Below are 15912 nucleotides of genomic sequence, written 5' to 3'. Positions count from 1 at the left end.
TGATTTATCGTCATCACATGAATGAACGATCGAGCGAACAGCACGACTGAGAGAGAGGGAGAGGGAGAGGGAGAGAGGTAGATAGAATCATCGTTTCCACTCGCTAGGAAATCATCCCCGCGATGTTCCGACAACGGAAGGAAGAAAATACAACACGTTGCTGAATCTTACGTTACGACGAACCTGACCCGTGGCCGAAACGTAATCCCGTGTCCAAGTGACTTTCTCAAAAGTCGAGAAACCGAAGTGTCGTCATCGTGCGCGCTCGATTAACGTAAAGCTATTATATTATTTATCTATTTATCTCGGTATTGTATACTTATCTCGTTTTCAATAAACAGGCGATGGGGGGAGAGTTGCATACCCAGCGAGTCGCATAATAACTCCCGGCACCCCGTCGTCGCCCCGCTTCTCTTTCTCTTACGACAGCGGCACGTAATCGAATGTATTTATTTCACAGCAAAGAGCCGTGCACATGTATCCGTTTCTCCTTTCTCTACGCCAAGATTTTACGCGGTCGTTTGGTGTGAGTAAAATTAAGTTTGTTTGTAACACAATGCATCGTATCCGTCATAAGTAGCCTTTTTGTACTCTGGCAATTAATAAAATTTTGTAAGCAACATGTGTGTCATCTCCGTTCCTCCCCAACAGAGACGGTAGGTGTAAGGGACAGAAGGAAGCCCGGCGATTCAGCCGTATGTAAATGTGCAATGATTGGAATCGGCTGCGGTGTATCTTCGTATAGGCTTTTATTATCACAAAATATGTAATATGTTAATGCATAGTTCATAATAAAACGAAATTAACGTTACAGGTACTGAACGAAGAGTATTTATATGCAATACGTATGACGAAAAGTAATCAAGGACTTACAAATAAATTTCAAAATTATAATTAAACTATGAAGGTTTACATATCATGGAATTTCTAAGTGAATTTGAACGACTGTTCCTGTGAAAAAAGTATCCTCAAAAATATTTAACGTATACAAGGCTTGGTACAGCAGTGGATTGCAACAGTTTAACCAAATTTATAATTTGCGTGACAGAAATGCAAAAAAGTAGCGAGTATTTATATTTTCCAACACAATACGTTTACGTTAACAATTTATTTGACATGATTAAATGGTAGTAATGAGCTTTCTCGTGTCAGATTTACCTTTGCAGATCGAGGTAAAGATGTGCTTCTGATTAGTTTCCTGCTCTATCTTCTTAGCTATTTCATGCGCCCTTATCGTGATCGCAGACGGTACACCCGCTAGTCGAGCGGCGTTGAATCCATAAGATTTCGGGCATGCTCCTTCACTAAGTTTGTACAAGAACGTCACAGTTTCCTGCGAAACCTCATCTTCCTCTTCCGCTTCCACCATACACGCCTAAAAAAAATGCATCGCAAAATATTAACCATCTAAAAATACATATTTATGGGATCCTAATGTGTAACGGAAGATAACTCACCATATGGGCCAATGTGACCTCTTTGTTGCTTTTGTAATCCTCGACCAGAGAATGATAATGCGTCGAGAATAGCGTGCGACACTTGAGCTTGGCCAACGCGTCGACGACCGAGGCCGCTATCGCCGTGCCGTCATAGGTCGATGTTCCGCGTCCTGCGATGATGAGACAAGCTCTAATCAGTTTCAACGTTTGAAGCGAAGCAACAGTGAGCGACTCGCGATAATCCTTACCCAACTCGTCCAGAAGAACCAACGAATAGGACGTAGCGTGTTGCAGTATCGCGGCGGTCTCGCTAAGTTCCACCAGAAACGTACTCTGACCAGCCAGAATATCGTCGTTCGCTCCAAGCCGCGTGAAAATACGGTCCACCAGCGTTACGCGGCACGAGCTGGCTGGAACGTAGCTGCCCTAGTTACGCAACGGAATTAAATTTCATATTCCAGGCGTTAATGACTAACGGTTAGTTTCACTGGCATTTGCACTTTTATCCTCGCGAGACTTACTATCTGCGCCATGATCGTGATCAGGCCCACTTGACGCATGAGGGTCGATTTGCCGCCCATGTTCGGTCCGGTTAGAATCATGAAGGAAGCGGCGTCATCAGTCGCCAACAGCGTGTCGTTGGGTATAAAGTTGTCAGACATGATGCAGGGGTGCTTTCCATCTCTTATCTCGATGAAAATCTGTGAAAATAATAAATAAATAAATAAAAAATAAATAAGAATAATATTTCGTGCTCGCATAAATAAACGAGTATTGTTAATCAATGGCAGATTGTTTTACGGGAACGGTACCGTTACCTCTCCGTCCGATCCATCATGAATCTCGGGAATGCACATATCGCCGTTCCGAGCGTAATCCGCGAGAGAAATAAGCACGTCCATGGTGGCTAACTTGTAAACGGCCATATGCCACATATCGTACTTTTCGCTGAACTGAGCGAATATCCTCCTGTTGAGATCCTTCAGCACTTTGTCCCTGTGCTCCTCCGCGTTTGTTTGCCTCGCTAGAAGTTCCTGCAGCGACCACAGTTTGGTAACGGAAGAGTTTTCCATCCGCACGCAAAACATTGGTAATCTTTCGTAAAATTAAATGTGTAAATATGTTGTTATTCTTACCCTTGCTTCGGCGGTATAGTAACGTTTGAAGCCTTTTCTCTGCGACTGCAACTCGTATCCGGACCCGACTTTCTTAACTTGCGACTCGGGAATCTCGATCTGATAACGTTTCCTGTCCGTTCCATGAAACGTCACTTTCACGCCGAAATGTTGCCTCTGTTTCTCCAGATATTTTTCCAAATCTTTCTTGTTCGCTGCAAGCTCAGCCAGAACAGAGTCATATTCGTCGTCCACTCCTTTCTTCGGCACGATGCAACCTTGTTTCTTGGCTTCTTCGTGATCAAACGCAGTCTGCAATCATCGAAATAACGTCGTCGAAAAAATTTTAAAGAACAAGAAAATAATCAGAAAAATTATTGAAAATAAAAATAGTAACCTTGAAGTAATCTAATGTTTCTCTCAAATGAGGAAAATCACCGTCCGGTTCATAGCGAGTGCAGCGAGTTATCAAATCGCTCTTGAAATCTGTAAAGACAAGAAGCATTAGCTATTACGCATAATATTCCCTCGATGAAAATATAATATGTATATATTATAATAAAATATAATATAAAAATATAATAAAAATAAAAATACACGTACCATCGAATAGCTCGATGAATTTAAGAACCTCCTCGAACTTAGCAAGCGTCGTGGTGAAATCCATAATCACTCTCTTCGAGTATACCGGACCTTCAAACATTATGGCTCTGCCGTCAGGATGATTCTTCATTTTAGCTGCGTTTCCCTGAGCGTGTATTCTAACAAACGAGAGAAGTAGTAGTATACCTACATTTAATATCTAATAAAGATATTTCAAACAGCGTTATAACATTATTAATTAAAAGATAGATATTACTAAAATAAAAAATTTTTAGAAGATTTATTTTTACGGATTTCTTGATACTCACTTGCTTAATAATCTCTCGAGATCCGGCAGAGTCGACAGGCTCGCGCGAGCCGACTGCATCACGTCTATTCGATCCACCAATTCCTGCACGGCTTCCTGGCGCTCCATGATAACGGCCTTGCGGCAAGACGGTCTGCAGATCCATTCGCGCAACAATCTGCAGGAAACACGTTTCCTCGACGTGTACAAAACGTTGTGCAAAAAGTAACGGACACAAAACTCACGAAGCCTTACCGTTTACCGAATGCAGTGCAGCAGCGATCCAACACACTATTGAGTGAACCTTCCCCAAAGATTCTTAAATTCTTTATCGTGACAGCGTCTATTACCATAGTGCTCGCATAATTAAGAGCCGCGCGGTTGCCTGCGACTGAGAAGTCCGGCGGAGTGTAGGTACTGAAGCAACTTTGCGCCAACAGCTGCTGTTCGAGCAGAAACTCCTTCAACAAGTAGACGCATCCTCCTAGCGCATGTACGGCTAGTTCTTTGTTGTCCGCTGGCGTTAAGCCCAGACTGTCTCCTGGAAAAATGGATTATGTATAAATGTGTATTGCAAAGATGTAACAATAAATAAAAAAAAATTATTGCTAATGATGTTTCGTTAAGTACCTTCGTTAAGATATGGCTTCAGGCCTTCCGGCCACGCGAAGTTAGAGTCCTTTTCTTTCTTGAAATAATCCCCCTCGTGGAGTTTCTTTAAAAATTTATTGTTTATGTTAATACACGTATGAGGTTTTGATTTAGAATTTATTGCACTATTTGTAACTTTGTATGCCTACTTTCAACGTAGTTGTAGCTGACCAGAACTGCGCCTCGCGTTGCAGCGGCTCCCTCAGTGCTACCGGCAACGTGCTGTTTATAAGTTGCAAGGTTTTCTGCGATAGATTACCACGTTCGTAGATTACCTGGAAGACGGACAAGAAAGTTTTGCAACTGTACAATGTTAAGCCACTTAGAACATCGTGTGACATCATACATGAACTGGTGGATGATGAGCCAGTAAAGTCAGCAGTCTAGAACTGTAGCGATCATCGTCGAACTGGCCGAGATTGAACTCCCCTATTGTCGTGTCGATGAAGCAGACTCCAAAAGCACTGGTCGTCGAATTAGGATTGCATTTCTCGACCAGAGATAGTAAATAGTTGGAGTTCGGTGTAGACGCTTCCACATCCAACGGGCTGTACACTCTCGTGCCCTTGGTACTGACTTGACAAATCTCTCGTTTCACAACTTTGTCGAACTTCGTCGTCTTGACCACTGTAAATAAAATAGCACAAATATAGTTACAAGTCAAACATGCGTATATTTCAAATGTTTCCGAGTGATTTCATACACTTGCTGCAACGTGTTGCCATCATCTCTGGATTTTCAGTTTGCTCGACTCGCGCAACTTTGTATCCTCTTTCTATGAGACTCGCCGAGTAACGGCCGTATCCGATCTCGGGAAATCCGGAATGTGCGAATTCACCCTTTAATAATATTTAGAATAAAAAAAAACTCATTACAGAAGTTATCACGTTCCGGGTACGTGTGTGTACACAAACTTACTCGCATGTACGTGAGGCTGAGCTCGTTAACGCTGATAACTGCGTCCATGTGGTACAACTCGTAGAATTTACCAACTTTGAAGAAGAGCACACAATCGAAGCGCTTGCTCTTCAACTCCCACCATTGTCTCATCGCCTAAATAAATTTAAGAACAATTAAATGCTCGTCAATACGTCGATGCACGGGAAAGCAATAATGTCATGACGAATGATCCTTACAGGTGTTTGATTGTTCAAAAAGTCAACAGGCACATGGAGTGTCCTTGGATCATAATCCGGATCCTTGGGCGTTCTCCTATGTATATCCCTTATTTTCTCTGGCTGTAGGAAATCTAATTTCAAGTGAGGCCAAGTACTCGCGGCAGCAAGTCCATTGGTCACAGTGGTTTGACTTTGAGCTTGCGCAGGTTGTTTCGATTCTTTTTTGTTCTGAAACAACACATAAAGTGTATCTTACAAAGATTAAAGACGATACGTGAAGATCAGTCTTGCAATTATTTATGAGCTTACTGCATTTGAATTACGTGAGCGTTTCGTTGATGCGGGTTTTGGTGTAGCGGTTGGCTTCTTTCTTTTTTTCTGAGAGAGAAGGATATTTGTTAACGTAAGCTTCATTGTGACAATATTAATATACTTTTATGAAGGATATGATGTTAATTTTCTATTCTCAACATATGTAATCTGTATGCATTGTTATTTCTACCTCTGGTGTTTCTTCCTCTGTTGAAGGTTCATGCTCTGTGTCTCCTTCAGAAGATGCATCAGATTCTTCAGACTCCGAACCTGTAATGCATAACATTGCATCTAACTGTGCAAACAACCGTTTCATTATACATTTCTACATGTAATCTATAAACCTGGTTTGAATTCATCTCCAGAATCTTCAGAATCAACATCAGGGATAATGAGACGCCTTTTTTTAGGCTTTATAGGCTGATCGTCTTCTCCATCTTCGTCTTCCTTATACAACCGCTTTCTATCATCGGTATTTGTATTCTCTTTTCCCTTATTTTTGACAATCTCTGAATACATTCGCAATACAATATATATATAATTATCAAACAATTAATAGAAATAATTTACATTATATTTGTAAAGTGTGTGCAAATTGTTAATTATAATTTATATTTCATAATTTATTTTAATATTAATTATTTATAGTTAATATTTAAAACAAATAATTAAGAATATTACAATTATATGATTGAACTGTAATAAATTGTTAATTATACAATCTATATTTTATATAAATGTGAATGTATATCGAAAAACATCACGCACGAGGCTACGATTTATTTAATCTCGATACGTGTTACTTAACACTCGTGCCACAAATTTCGTTCGAAACAAACCTTTGTTCTTTTGTTGTCTCTTGGGAGTCTGTGACTTTTCTCTTTCCTCTTTTTTCGCCTCCGGCTTTTTGACAGTTTTCGGAGACGTGAAATAATTAAGTATCGTATTCACCTTCGGCATGTTGCGTTTTCGTACAGTCAGACAAAACAGATTTTCCAAGATATCGTTGATCGAAATTTTAACCGGAAAAACGTGCTGTGCAACAATACACCGATACATCAAAAGCCCGGCAAACTCGTGCAAATTCTTGCGATCCAAAACTTCTCACAATTTGCCTCGGAAGTGTTGACAGATGTCTAAAATAAATATCCCTAGCGAATTTGCAAAATCACCATACCAATGTAACTAGCAGATTGCTTATTTATTCCAAATCTTTTGACTGCGGTGCAGTTGATGCTCCAAATGCTTCAAAACATTTTGTTTCCCTGTTTTTATTTGAAAAAAGAAATAAGAGAGAGAGTGTTTTGAAGCATTTGAAATGTCAATAATTTAAATGATTTGAATAATTTTAGATCCTAATTTCAAATTTACAGTGCTCGTGTAGGATGAATTAAAATATTAAAAAAGATAGAATCGAAGGAACATAAAAATTTAAATTTAAAATCCCATTCCTTATTTCTGTAAAGACAAGAAGCATTAGCTATTACGCATAATATTCCCTCGATGAAAATATAATATGTATACATTATAATAAAATATAATATAAAAATATAATAAAAGTAAAAATACACGTACCTGATTTTGGATCTACCGTATACTTTTAAACTTGGCGCGAGTTTTAAAAATTTAGTACATTAATTATTATCAATACTATCGATATTTTTGATAATCTGGAGTTCATTCTATATTATTTTTTCAATTAAATAAAAAATTATTAAATAAAAAACGCACGAGTAACTACTTAATATTTAAAACTTTACGTTTATCAACGCTATTGTACATGATTATTTTCGACTTAACCTCAAGAATTTCGGATGCCATTCGTACGAGTTCGCTTCGTAGGTGTGTCCGACATAAGTCGCGTAAAAATAAATGCTTGCTGTCAAAACACATTGTAATCAAATCTAAAATTGGTGTGATTGAATAAATTCTCTGACAGTCCTTAATCTACGATAATAAGTAAGAAACTCGTGATGCAGTAGTGATTGCAAGAGACGCGTAATCGGTCTGTGAATCTGTCAAACCTTCCTTGACAGTTTCGGATACAGTGCCCGTACGATCGGTTCCCGAATTTGGTGACGATGCAGCGACACGATATTCTGATCCAGGAAATCGAAGGCATCGACGATTACCTGGGCCCGACATTCCGGTAAGTGAGAGCAACGGGTCGTTCGAGTGCGAGAGCGTGAAATCCGCGTCAAAGTACGCGCTCCCGAGAACCACCCCTTCACGCAGATGCGATGCGGCCGAGTTTGCATATGCGCATTCGAGGGGTGTGTTTTAAAGAGGGGTGACAGACGTGCGCTCGTATTTTGTGCTGATTCCTAACAGGGTAGTAATGTCAAGAGTGTCAATTAATCCATCACAAAATCTGCTGTTGTCGATGGTGCCCAAGCACGAATACTTGCTTTACGAAATAGAATCTACTGATACTGATAGCATAGGTCTCGTTTTTAGGTACTATTCACGTGTAAATCTCGTGCTGTGTGATTAAAACGTTTGTATGAGCAATGAAAGATGATCTGTCGTTGGTTTGCATTGCAGAGCGATTTACGATGGCCACGAACATCAAAAGTTCATGGAGAAGTTGGATGATCGTATTAAGGCTCATGACAAGGACATCGAAAGGATGTGCAATCATCACTATCAGGGATTTATCGACTCCATCCGGGAGCTTCTGCAAGTTCGCTCGCAAGCGCAGCAACTTAATGTTGGTTTTATTGTATTTTAATATCATTGAATATGATAACGTCTGATTTTATAATATCAATCCTAGGCTAATATATAGGTGAACTATTTGAACATGTCATGTACTCATAATACCGAGTCTAACTGTGAATGCTATGAACAGACTACAGCCTTGAACATTGGCATTTAAATAAGTCTTCTTATTATTTTTATTTTGAATTCACTACTACAGTATTTCTCATGTTAGGAGATATGTATTTTATGTATATATGTATGTGTACGTGTGTAAAATGGGAATAATATTCTGTAACATTTACTTTTGTACAGGCTGAAATATTAGAGCTTGATAAACGCATCACTGCTACGTCGAGCAAAGTGATCGAGAAGGGCGAGGAGCTTGTAAAAGCTCGTAAAGTTGAGAGCAACATGGCTGCTGCTGTAGACAGTCTCACTATGTGCCTTCCTGTCTTAGCTGCATATGCAAAGTTACAGAAGCAGTTAAAGGATAAGCGTTATTATCCAGCCTTAAAAACGCTAGAGCAATTGGAACATCATGATTTGCCAAAGGTTACCAACTATAGGTTTTCCTCTCAAATCACACAGCAAATTCCACAGTAAGTCCAATGGAGATACCAACGATACTCGTCATACATCATGCAAACATACGATTTATTGCTTCGTTTCTCTTTCCTAGATTGCGAGAGAACATCAAAGATGCCTCCATGTCTGATTTAAGAGACTTTTTAGAGAATATCAGAAAATATTCTCCAAAGATCGGCGAGGTTGCAATGAGGCATGTAGGTACAACTTTATTATTATGTTTCATATTTTTACTGATTTTTAGTCGCACGTTAATATGGTACTGACAAAATAATCATTCGTAGTTATCTCTTCTCTGTATAATTTATCGGTCCTGATCATTTGATGCTTCAGACTGCTGAGCAGTTAGCCACCGAAGCAGAGATTATCGGGAGGAAGAAGAGAAGGTCCCACACGAACAATCAGTCGAGTGAGGGCGAGGAGGAACTGAGTGCTCAAGATTTAATGGACTTCAGTCCGGTTTATCGATGTATGCATATCTATACCGTGCTTCGGGAGGGAGAGACTTTCAAGACCTATTACAGGCAACAGAGGAAGCAACAAGCCAGGCTAGTTTTGCAGCCGCCCATCAACATGGTAGGTTTATTTGCCGAGTACTGCTGCGTCTGCGTACGTGCTCGCCAATAACGAGGCATCCTTGATCTTTTCAGCACGAGAGTATCATCGGGTATCAAACTTACTTGCATGGTATTATCGGTTTCTTTGTGGTAGAGGATCATATACTGAATACCGGTAACGGACTAGCTACTCGTGCGTATCTGGACGAGTTGTGGACTACGTCGCTGTCTACTATAGTCAATGCTTTGCGCACACATTCGGTAAATTCGACTTATTAACGATATCTTTTACTATAAAATATTTTTTATGAATAATTGAACAATTGTTCTCAAAGAGAAATATTAATTTTAGGCATACTGTACAGATGCAACGCTCATACTAAAAATAAAAAATCTTATCATGTTATTCAATACTACGCTAAGGGTGAGCGGCTTACGAAGTCTTTTTGATTACCCGCGCATAAGCACACTCTTCTGCGTTAACTCACGTGAAATTGTTCTTGCAAACAGAATTACGGCTACTCTGTAGGGCAGCTTTGGGACTTGTTACAAGAAATTCGCGTGCATTACAACGAAGTGCTGATGCAACATTGGGTTCAAGTATTTAGAGACATTTTAGACGAGGACAGTTTCCTGCCGATTCAGGTGATCGATCATTTTCATTACTTGGTGTGCAATTTTTTTATCTAACGAATCGTCGATCATTTTGTTGCAGGTCACAACGCAGACAGAGTACGACGAAGTTCTTAATCTGTTTCCTTATCACGATGAGGAATTGCAGAGAGCGGAGTTCCCGAAAAAGTTTCCGTTTTCGGACATGGTTCCAAAGGTCTATCAGCAAGTAAAAGAATTTATTTACGCGTGTTTGAAATTCTCCGAGGACTTGAACTTCACACAGGCGGAGATTGACGAGATGATATGCAAATCAACGAATCTTCTATTAACGAGAACCTTTAGTGGATGCTTGTCGTCGCTGTTTCGTAAACCATCATTAGCTCTTTTGCAAGTAGTACAAATTATAATAAACACGGGTTATCTCGAAAAATCGACAAAATATTTAGAAGAATTTGTCACCAATATTACAGGGTAAGAATTTATTATACTATCAATATATTATTATGTGAATCATGTGTATCGTTATTTAAAATATTTAAATTTTTTAGCACTCCGCATCAAGGGCAACTAAGCTGTGTAGGCGTTGAATCGGCAATGTTTCGCGTTGCGCGGGACGACGCTGAGAAACAGATTTGTGACAAACTGAAAAATAAGCTGGATGAATTTTTGGAGTTGGAGAACTACGATTGGAACTTGGCCGAGCCTCAAGGACATGCATCGGGATTTATCACGGATCTCATAGCGTTCTTACAGAGCACATTCACATGTTTCACCAATTTACCGGTAAATATTATAATATTATTTACGTGATTTATGTAATGACAATGAATAATTAACATCTCAGGACGAGGTAGCTCAAGTGGCGTGCAAATCCGCGTGTTCTCACATTGCTAAATCCATATTGGGGATATTAATTAGTGAAGACGTCAAACAGATATCTATGGGCGCACTGCAGCAAGTTAATTTAGATACGATACAGTGCGAGCGTAAGTGTTGTTTTCACATTTTTTATTAGTTTGCTTATGCAATTACATGTTTTTTCGGCGAATAAAATAAAATTGCCTTTTCAGAATTCGCTGCTTCCGAGCCGGTAATCGGTCTACCGGAAGGCACGTTGTTGCAATATTTCTCGCAGCTGCGACAGCTATTGGATTTATTTATGAGCTGGGACTGGCCTACCTATTTTCACGATTACGGTCATGATTCCAGTAAATATAACTTGGTGACTCCTAACATGGCTGTGCTTTTGCTGGAGAAGTACGTATCTATTTTACTTTGCATTGTCGTTGCACAATATTAATATTAATCCATTATATTTCCTAGATTGAAAGAATCCGACAAGAAAACAGTGTTCGCTGTGTTAAAGAAAAGTGAAAGGGATAAGAAGAAACTGCTCGAGACTGTGCTAAAGCAGCTGCGGCAACTGGCGCAGACCACCCAACAGCAGTAAAAGTTGCAATGAATAATGTAATATACGTATTTCAAAACATTATGTAAATGTATAATACTTTTTTTTATATATACACATATACACACGAGTGTTATGTAGGAAAGTTTAACGCTCTCTCGCTCTTTCTCTTCGCAACGAATATTTATTAGAAAATTTATTTTACTTGTTGCCTATTTGACGTACATTATATATTTCCATAGATATTCTTTGGTCAATTATTTAACGGATATAATGTGTGAATTTCGTATATACTTGTACGTGCGCAGGGATTACCACGGGGAAGAATAGGCGGTAAAAAGTGCAACGTGCAATATTTGTGTTCCCATGTACTTATTATTTTAATCGTTTCTTTCTATATATTGGCATTGTTATATTACATGTAAATGAGTCACATATTGTACAATTACTGTACAGCTGATCGAGTATGATGTATAAAGTTCCAATTCCTAGATCATACTTTGCAGAGTGTTAATTATATCCTCGGAAACATGGATACGTGAATGCGATTGTATCCTCTGTAATTTGCGTATTCTGCGGTTTTGCAATTTTCACATTATATCGAAACGAGATGCAAAGTAAATATATATGTATGTATATATATATAATATATATAGTGTGTGTAAATAGTTATACAGAGAATATCTTAAAATAGAGATTAAATACAAATCAACAGTAATTTCAGCAAAGTAATATGAATAGATGCAACACCTGGCCTAACGACGAATTCATGCAACATTCGACAAATTTAATAAAACGAAATCATTAATAATATGTATAACGTTCGTGTTCGTGTCACTGGCACAATTTACTCAGTAATACACAAATCATGTTCGAATTAATATTATTACATTAATCAATATTATTCATCGATATTGTCGGCATCCGCATCATCAGGTAGCATGGAGTACTTGTTGGAAGCTACAAAATTCTGCAAAAAAAAACCGGAGGAATTTAACATAATTTTAACGAATTTAGCATTCTAATAATTTTAACACGTTATTCTATCTTATTTACCGGAGCTTGTTCATCCTTCGCTTTCGGCATTCTGCTGATTTCATCCTTTTCCTTGTCTTTGCGGTCTCTATCAGATAAATATAGAGTATAGATAAACTCAAACGCAAAATATTCGTTGCTAAAAATATTCGTATAGTTTTTTTGCCGTCCGTACCTTTCTTGACCCGCACGAGTATCTTTTTCATTCAGTTTCTGATATCCTTTGGGCACTGGCGGTCCAGCACGTGAAGCTGATGATGCTTTAGATCCATTGTGCTCCTCTGATTTGAGCATACATATTAAATTTATTTTCGTGACTGACTCACCGTAAACGAACACAAAGATCTCACGAGAAGATGAAGACTTACCAGAACGCATGGAAGCAGGTTGAGAACGCGGTGCGGATCTTTCTAACCGAGCGCTTCTGTCTTCCTCCGATCGCCAGGTCGTTCGGCCTCGTTCTTTTTCCTTGTCGTCGCGCCCTTCCTGCAAACAGATGTTATCTTTTTTTTTAAGTCACATTTCTTTTTTATTTTAGTTGCTTATATTCGGTGCGAGCACTTACTCCATTGCGTCGGCCCCAAGTGCCATCTTTACGCTCCCTGTTATCTCTGTGGAGAAAGCGCGTCAGAATTTTTAATCGATTACAATTTTTGTAGATACGATGAAGGCATAAGATATTTTCGGCGATATAATAAAATTCAATTGGATAATGCTTACAAAATTATTTCTTATACAACTACGAAAGACGGAAGACGGAAAAATTAATTTCATAATTATAATTATCCAATTAAATTGCGAAATTATTTTGTACAAAAACAAGTAAAATACGATCCGAGGAAGTGTGACAATTATAGCATTTTACACATACGGTTCCTCTCGGGAACGTGATTCCGCATAAGATTTGGCGAGACGCTCCTCTATCTCTCGTTCCCGGGCAGTAGTATCTACAGGTTTCGCAGCACCGAAAATGTTAGCCGCTGGTACGGGAGCTAGAGCTGGAGCCCGTTGGTTCGACTCCGATCCCGGTGATTTTTCAATTTTCTCAGATTTCGGCTCGGTCGATGCGATTTCCTTAGCCGCCGACTCCTCCTCCTCCTCCGCAACCACAACAGGCTCCACGGGTTTCGTGCGAGGTTGCAACTGCAGTTTTGGTCTTTGTCGAGGCTCAGCAGCTGAATAAAAGATGTTATAATTGAATTAGAGATACACAATCCCGTCACTTGCGTGTGTCTTCTCGCCGATAAACTTACGTTTCGCATCTTTATCCGTCTGTCGACGATCGCGATCCCAATCAGAATCACCGTAATTGCGGCGAGGACCGAAGCTGCTGCCTCTGTCGCCATCTCTGTCTTTGCTCCTTCCTCTGTCGCCGTAACGGTTCCAGTCCCTCTCTCTGCTGTCGTCTCTGAAGCCACCTCTTTCCCTGAACGTCGATCCTCCATCATTGCTATCCCTCTCACGCCAGCCGCCAGGTTTGTTATCATCATATCCTATTCAATAAATATTTCTTTGCTATAAAATAGTCTTCTGGAAAAACACTTTCATTTTATTAAATGGCAAGCATAAAATATTTACTTTCTCTGTCGTCTCGTCGGTCTCTGTTATCGAACCGATCTCTATCGTATCGGTTGCGATAGGAATCGCCATCCAGTAAATCTTCGCGCGGACCGCTCCTCCAATCGCCAGATGTGCGTTCCGGATCATCATAATTGTCCCTACGACTATCTCTACCCATCCTACCACCACGGCGATCATCATTACTGCTGTTTGACACTTCTATTCTTATTCGCCTCGTTTTAATAGTCTGCAAGAGCAAACGATGTAATATTAAATTCGATATCCCTGAATAGCTCTCTTAATTATTAATAAAGTAAGCGTCGCTTTTTTTACCGTGTTTGACATAGATAGAGCATCGATTAAACTCTGCCGATCCTCGAATTCCACATATCCGTAACCCCTAATCTTGTCTGCATCTTTCGGCAAACGCATATTAGAAATCTGTGTGGATAAAATTTTCAATTAACTTGTGGAAAAAAATAAAATAAATGTGCACATGTTTGATTGATCGTATAAATGATTTAAAATGTGATTAAACAATCAAATTCGTTTTGTACATTTGACGATCAAAGTTTAATGTAAGTAAAAAAATCTATTTAATAGCGTCTTATATTAATAAGAATATTGGATAATAAGCCAACCTTCAGGCCCTCGAAATGATTAGTTAGATTGCTTTCATCTATATCATAAGGTAGATTACTTATGTAAGCTACATAGGGAGGGTTTGTAGGAATATTTTCTTCATCTATCCCAGGCCCTCGCGCAGCTCTTGGAGCTGTTGGCAGAATAACAGGATCTTTGCTGCTTCTTGAAGAATATCCTTCTATAATAGTCACAAAAATCCATATAATTAATCAGAGATACATGTATGTATACTCATATACACATACCAAGCAGTTTTTGTGTTATAAAATTATACTTTTTATGTACATTGATACATAAAATTATTATATCATATGTCAGTGATACCAGAGTACAATATTCAGATGTTATCACAAATTGCAAAAAAAATTATAGAATATTCTGGATGAATATATTTCATCTATGTATCAGAACAGTGCTCATGGCTTAACATACATGTTCCACATACATTCTCACATATACATATATATTTTTTTTTTCTATACATGCATATAAAAAAAGCACATTGTAATCTAAACTAAAAAAATTTGACAATTATTTCTTGCTGAAATAGATACGATTAATTGGCCTCACGGTCTATCTTTAACCTCAAGCCGCGGCAATTCGACCTACCGTGATCATCTTCCACATCGTCGGCCCAACTGGACGATTTCAACGGTTTATTTTGCGCCGGGTTCTGCGTAGCCAGAAATGACATCAAATTGACAGTCGTTCCCTTCTTCTTCTTACCCTTCTTGCCTGTAACACATACGGGCGTTACTAGGACATATTATGCATGCCTCGTCATCGAAGCGCGCCTTTGAGCTGGCGCAATGTCGAAAGCATGGTGAGCACATCGCGTGCCGTTTGGTTAGGTGCGAGCGTGCGAGGCGAAAACGGCGAGGTGATCGATGTTCCGCGAACCGTTTTTATCGCGAGAGAGTTGCCTACGTCGGAACTTATCGTTGCGATGAACGTAATCGTACCTGAGGACATGATTACGGCCGAAAATCCGGTGGAATATGCGTCAGGCCGTGCCTACGTGCTCCACACGATCTACCTCGGATTCATAAAGCATTAATCATACTCGCACGAGATAGGCAGAACGCTCGTACATGCCACGTGCACGGAATGGCTACGGTCCGCAATGGTGGATTAAATTTTTTTACTAGATCTAACTAGATGAACCATTTGTAGAAATTCGAGGATGTACCTCCGTTCTTGCGCGTATTTTTTATTTGGAACTTTGTACAAGAATATATGGCGCGGTGATAAGTTGCGGAATAGAAATCGGCGGAACGAAC

The 15912-nt window shown here is 39.4% G+C and overlaps 3 protein-coding genes across 4 annotated transcripts; 1 reads left to right on the top strand and 2 right to left on the bottom strand.

The window, feature by feature from the left end:
- Positions 1-732: 732 nt before the first annotated feature.
- Positions 733-6749, bottom strand: LOC105281412 (probable DNA mismatch repair protein Msh6). The gene is made up of 20 exons (XM_026968495.1): positions 6364-6749; positions 5869-6033; positions 5715-5794; positions 5522-5590; positions 5231-5440; positions 5013-5147; positions 4798-4933; positions 4441-4721; positions 4244-4369; positions 4074-4158; positions 3699-3984; positions 3466-3621; positions 3158-3315; positions 2952-3040; positions 2576-2866; positions 2258-2473; positions 1961-2140; positions 1688-1865; positions 1458-1609; positions 733-1375 (listed from the first exon to the last, which is right to left on the bottom strand). The coding sequence occupies exons 1-20, from the start codon at positions 6581-6583 to the stop codon at positions 1121-1123; spliced, it is 3468 nt and encodes a 1155-aa protein (XP_026824296.1). The 5' UTR covers positions 6584-6749; the 3' UTR covers positions 733-1120.
- Positions 6750-7372: 623 nt separating this feature from the next.
- On the top strand, positions 7373-12107 carry LOC105281410 (exocyst complex component 6). Of its 2 annotated transcripts, none has more exons than XM_011342649.3 (13): positions 7373-7673; positions 8069-8234; positions 8540-8826; positions 8907-9009; positions 9146-9388; positions 9463-9630; positions 9722-9793; positions 9880-10014; positions 10085-10455; positions 10533-10767; positions 10829-10970; positions 11055-11241; positions 11308-11448. In XM_011342649.3, the coding sequence occupies exons 1-13, from the start codon at positions 7606-7608 to the stop codon at positions 11432-11434; spliced, it is 2304 nt and encodes a 767-aa protein (XP_011340951.1). In that variant the 5' UTR covers positions 7373-7605; the 3' UTR covers positions 11435-11448. The 2 variants fall into 2 exon arrangements, with proteins under 2 accessions (XP_011340951.1, XP_011340949.1); XM_011342647.3 differs by lacking the exon at positions 7373-7673 and adding an exon at positions 7784-7981 and having other exon boundaries at positions 11308-12107.
- LOC105281411 (eukaryotic translation initiation factor 4B) lies at positions 11758-15714 on the bottom strand. The gene is made up of 12 exons (XM_011342650.2): positions 15595-15714; positions 15242-15367; positions 14629-14810; positions 14321-14428; positions 14006-14234; positions 13681-13920; positions 13299-13602; positions 12993-13038; positions 12796-12913; positions 12603-12708; positions 12449-12515; positions 11758-12362 (listed from the first exon to the last, which is right to left on the bottom strand). Exons 1-12 carry the CDS (start codon positions 15602-15604, stop codon positions 12294-12296), a joined length of 1605 nt encoding a protein of 534 aa, XP_011340952.1. The 5' UTR covers positions 15605-15714; the 3' UTR covers positions 11758-12293.
- Between the last annotated feature and the right edge of the window lie 198 nt (positions 15715-15912).

Source organism: Ooceraea biroi, chromosome 3 (assembly GCF_003672135.1).
Source record: "Ooceraea biroi isolate clonal line C1 chromosome 3, Obir_v5.4, whole genome shotgun sequence".
Lineage (NCBI taxonomy): Eukaryota > Metazoa > Arthropoda > Insecta > Hymenoptera > Formicidae > Ooceraea > Ooceraea biroi.
The sequence above is the reverse complement of the archived record's forward strand: the minus strand, read 5'-3'. Positions and strand labels throughout refer to the sequence as shown.

Excerpts from the sequence above, each read along its gene's own strand:
- LOC105281410 (XM_011342647.3), top strand. The coding sequence starts at position 7,863 with ATGTCAAGAGTGTCAATTAATCCATCACAAAATCTGCTGTTGTCGATG. Across the intron at positions 9,631-9,721 it reads ATGCTTTGCGCACACATTCG|GCATACTGTACAGATGCAAC; the intron begins GTAAATTCGACT and ends TATTAATTTTAG. Across the intron at positions 10,015-10,084 it reads ACAGTTTCCTGCCGATTCAG|GTCACAACGCAGACAGAGTA; the intron begins GTGATCGATCAT and ends ATTTTGTTGCAG.
- LOC105281411 (XM_011342650.2), bottom strand. Across the intron at positions 13,039-13,298 it reads TCACGTTCCCGAGAGGAACC|AGATAACAGGGAGCGTAAAG; the intron begins GTATGTGTAAAA and ends CTTTCTCCACAG. Across the intron at positions 12,363-12,448 it reads CGAAGGATGAACAAGCTCCG|AATTTTGTAGCTTCCAACAA; the intron begins GTAAATAAGATA and ends TTTTTTTTGCAG.
- LOC105281412 (XM_026968495.1), bottom strand. The coding sequence starts at position 6,583 with ATGTATCGGTGTATTGTTGCACAGCACGTTTTTCCGGTTAAAATTTCG. Across the intron at positions 5,591-5,714 it reads CAGAGGAAGAAACACCAGAG|AAAAAAAGAAAGAAGCCAAC; the intron begins GTAGAAATAACA and ends CTTCTCTCTCAG. Across the intron at positions 3,985-4,073 it reads GAAGCCATATCTTAACGAAG|GAGACAGTCTGGGCTTAACG; the intron begins GTACTTAACGAA and ends CCATTTTTCCAG.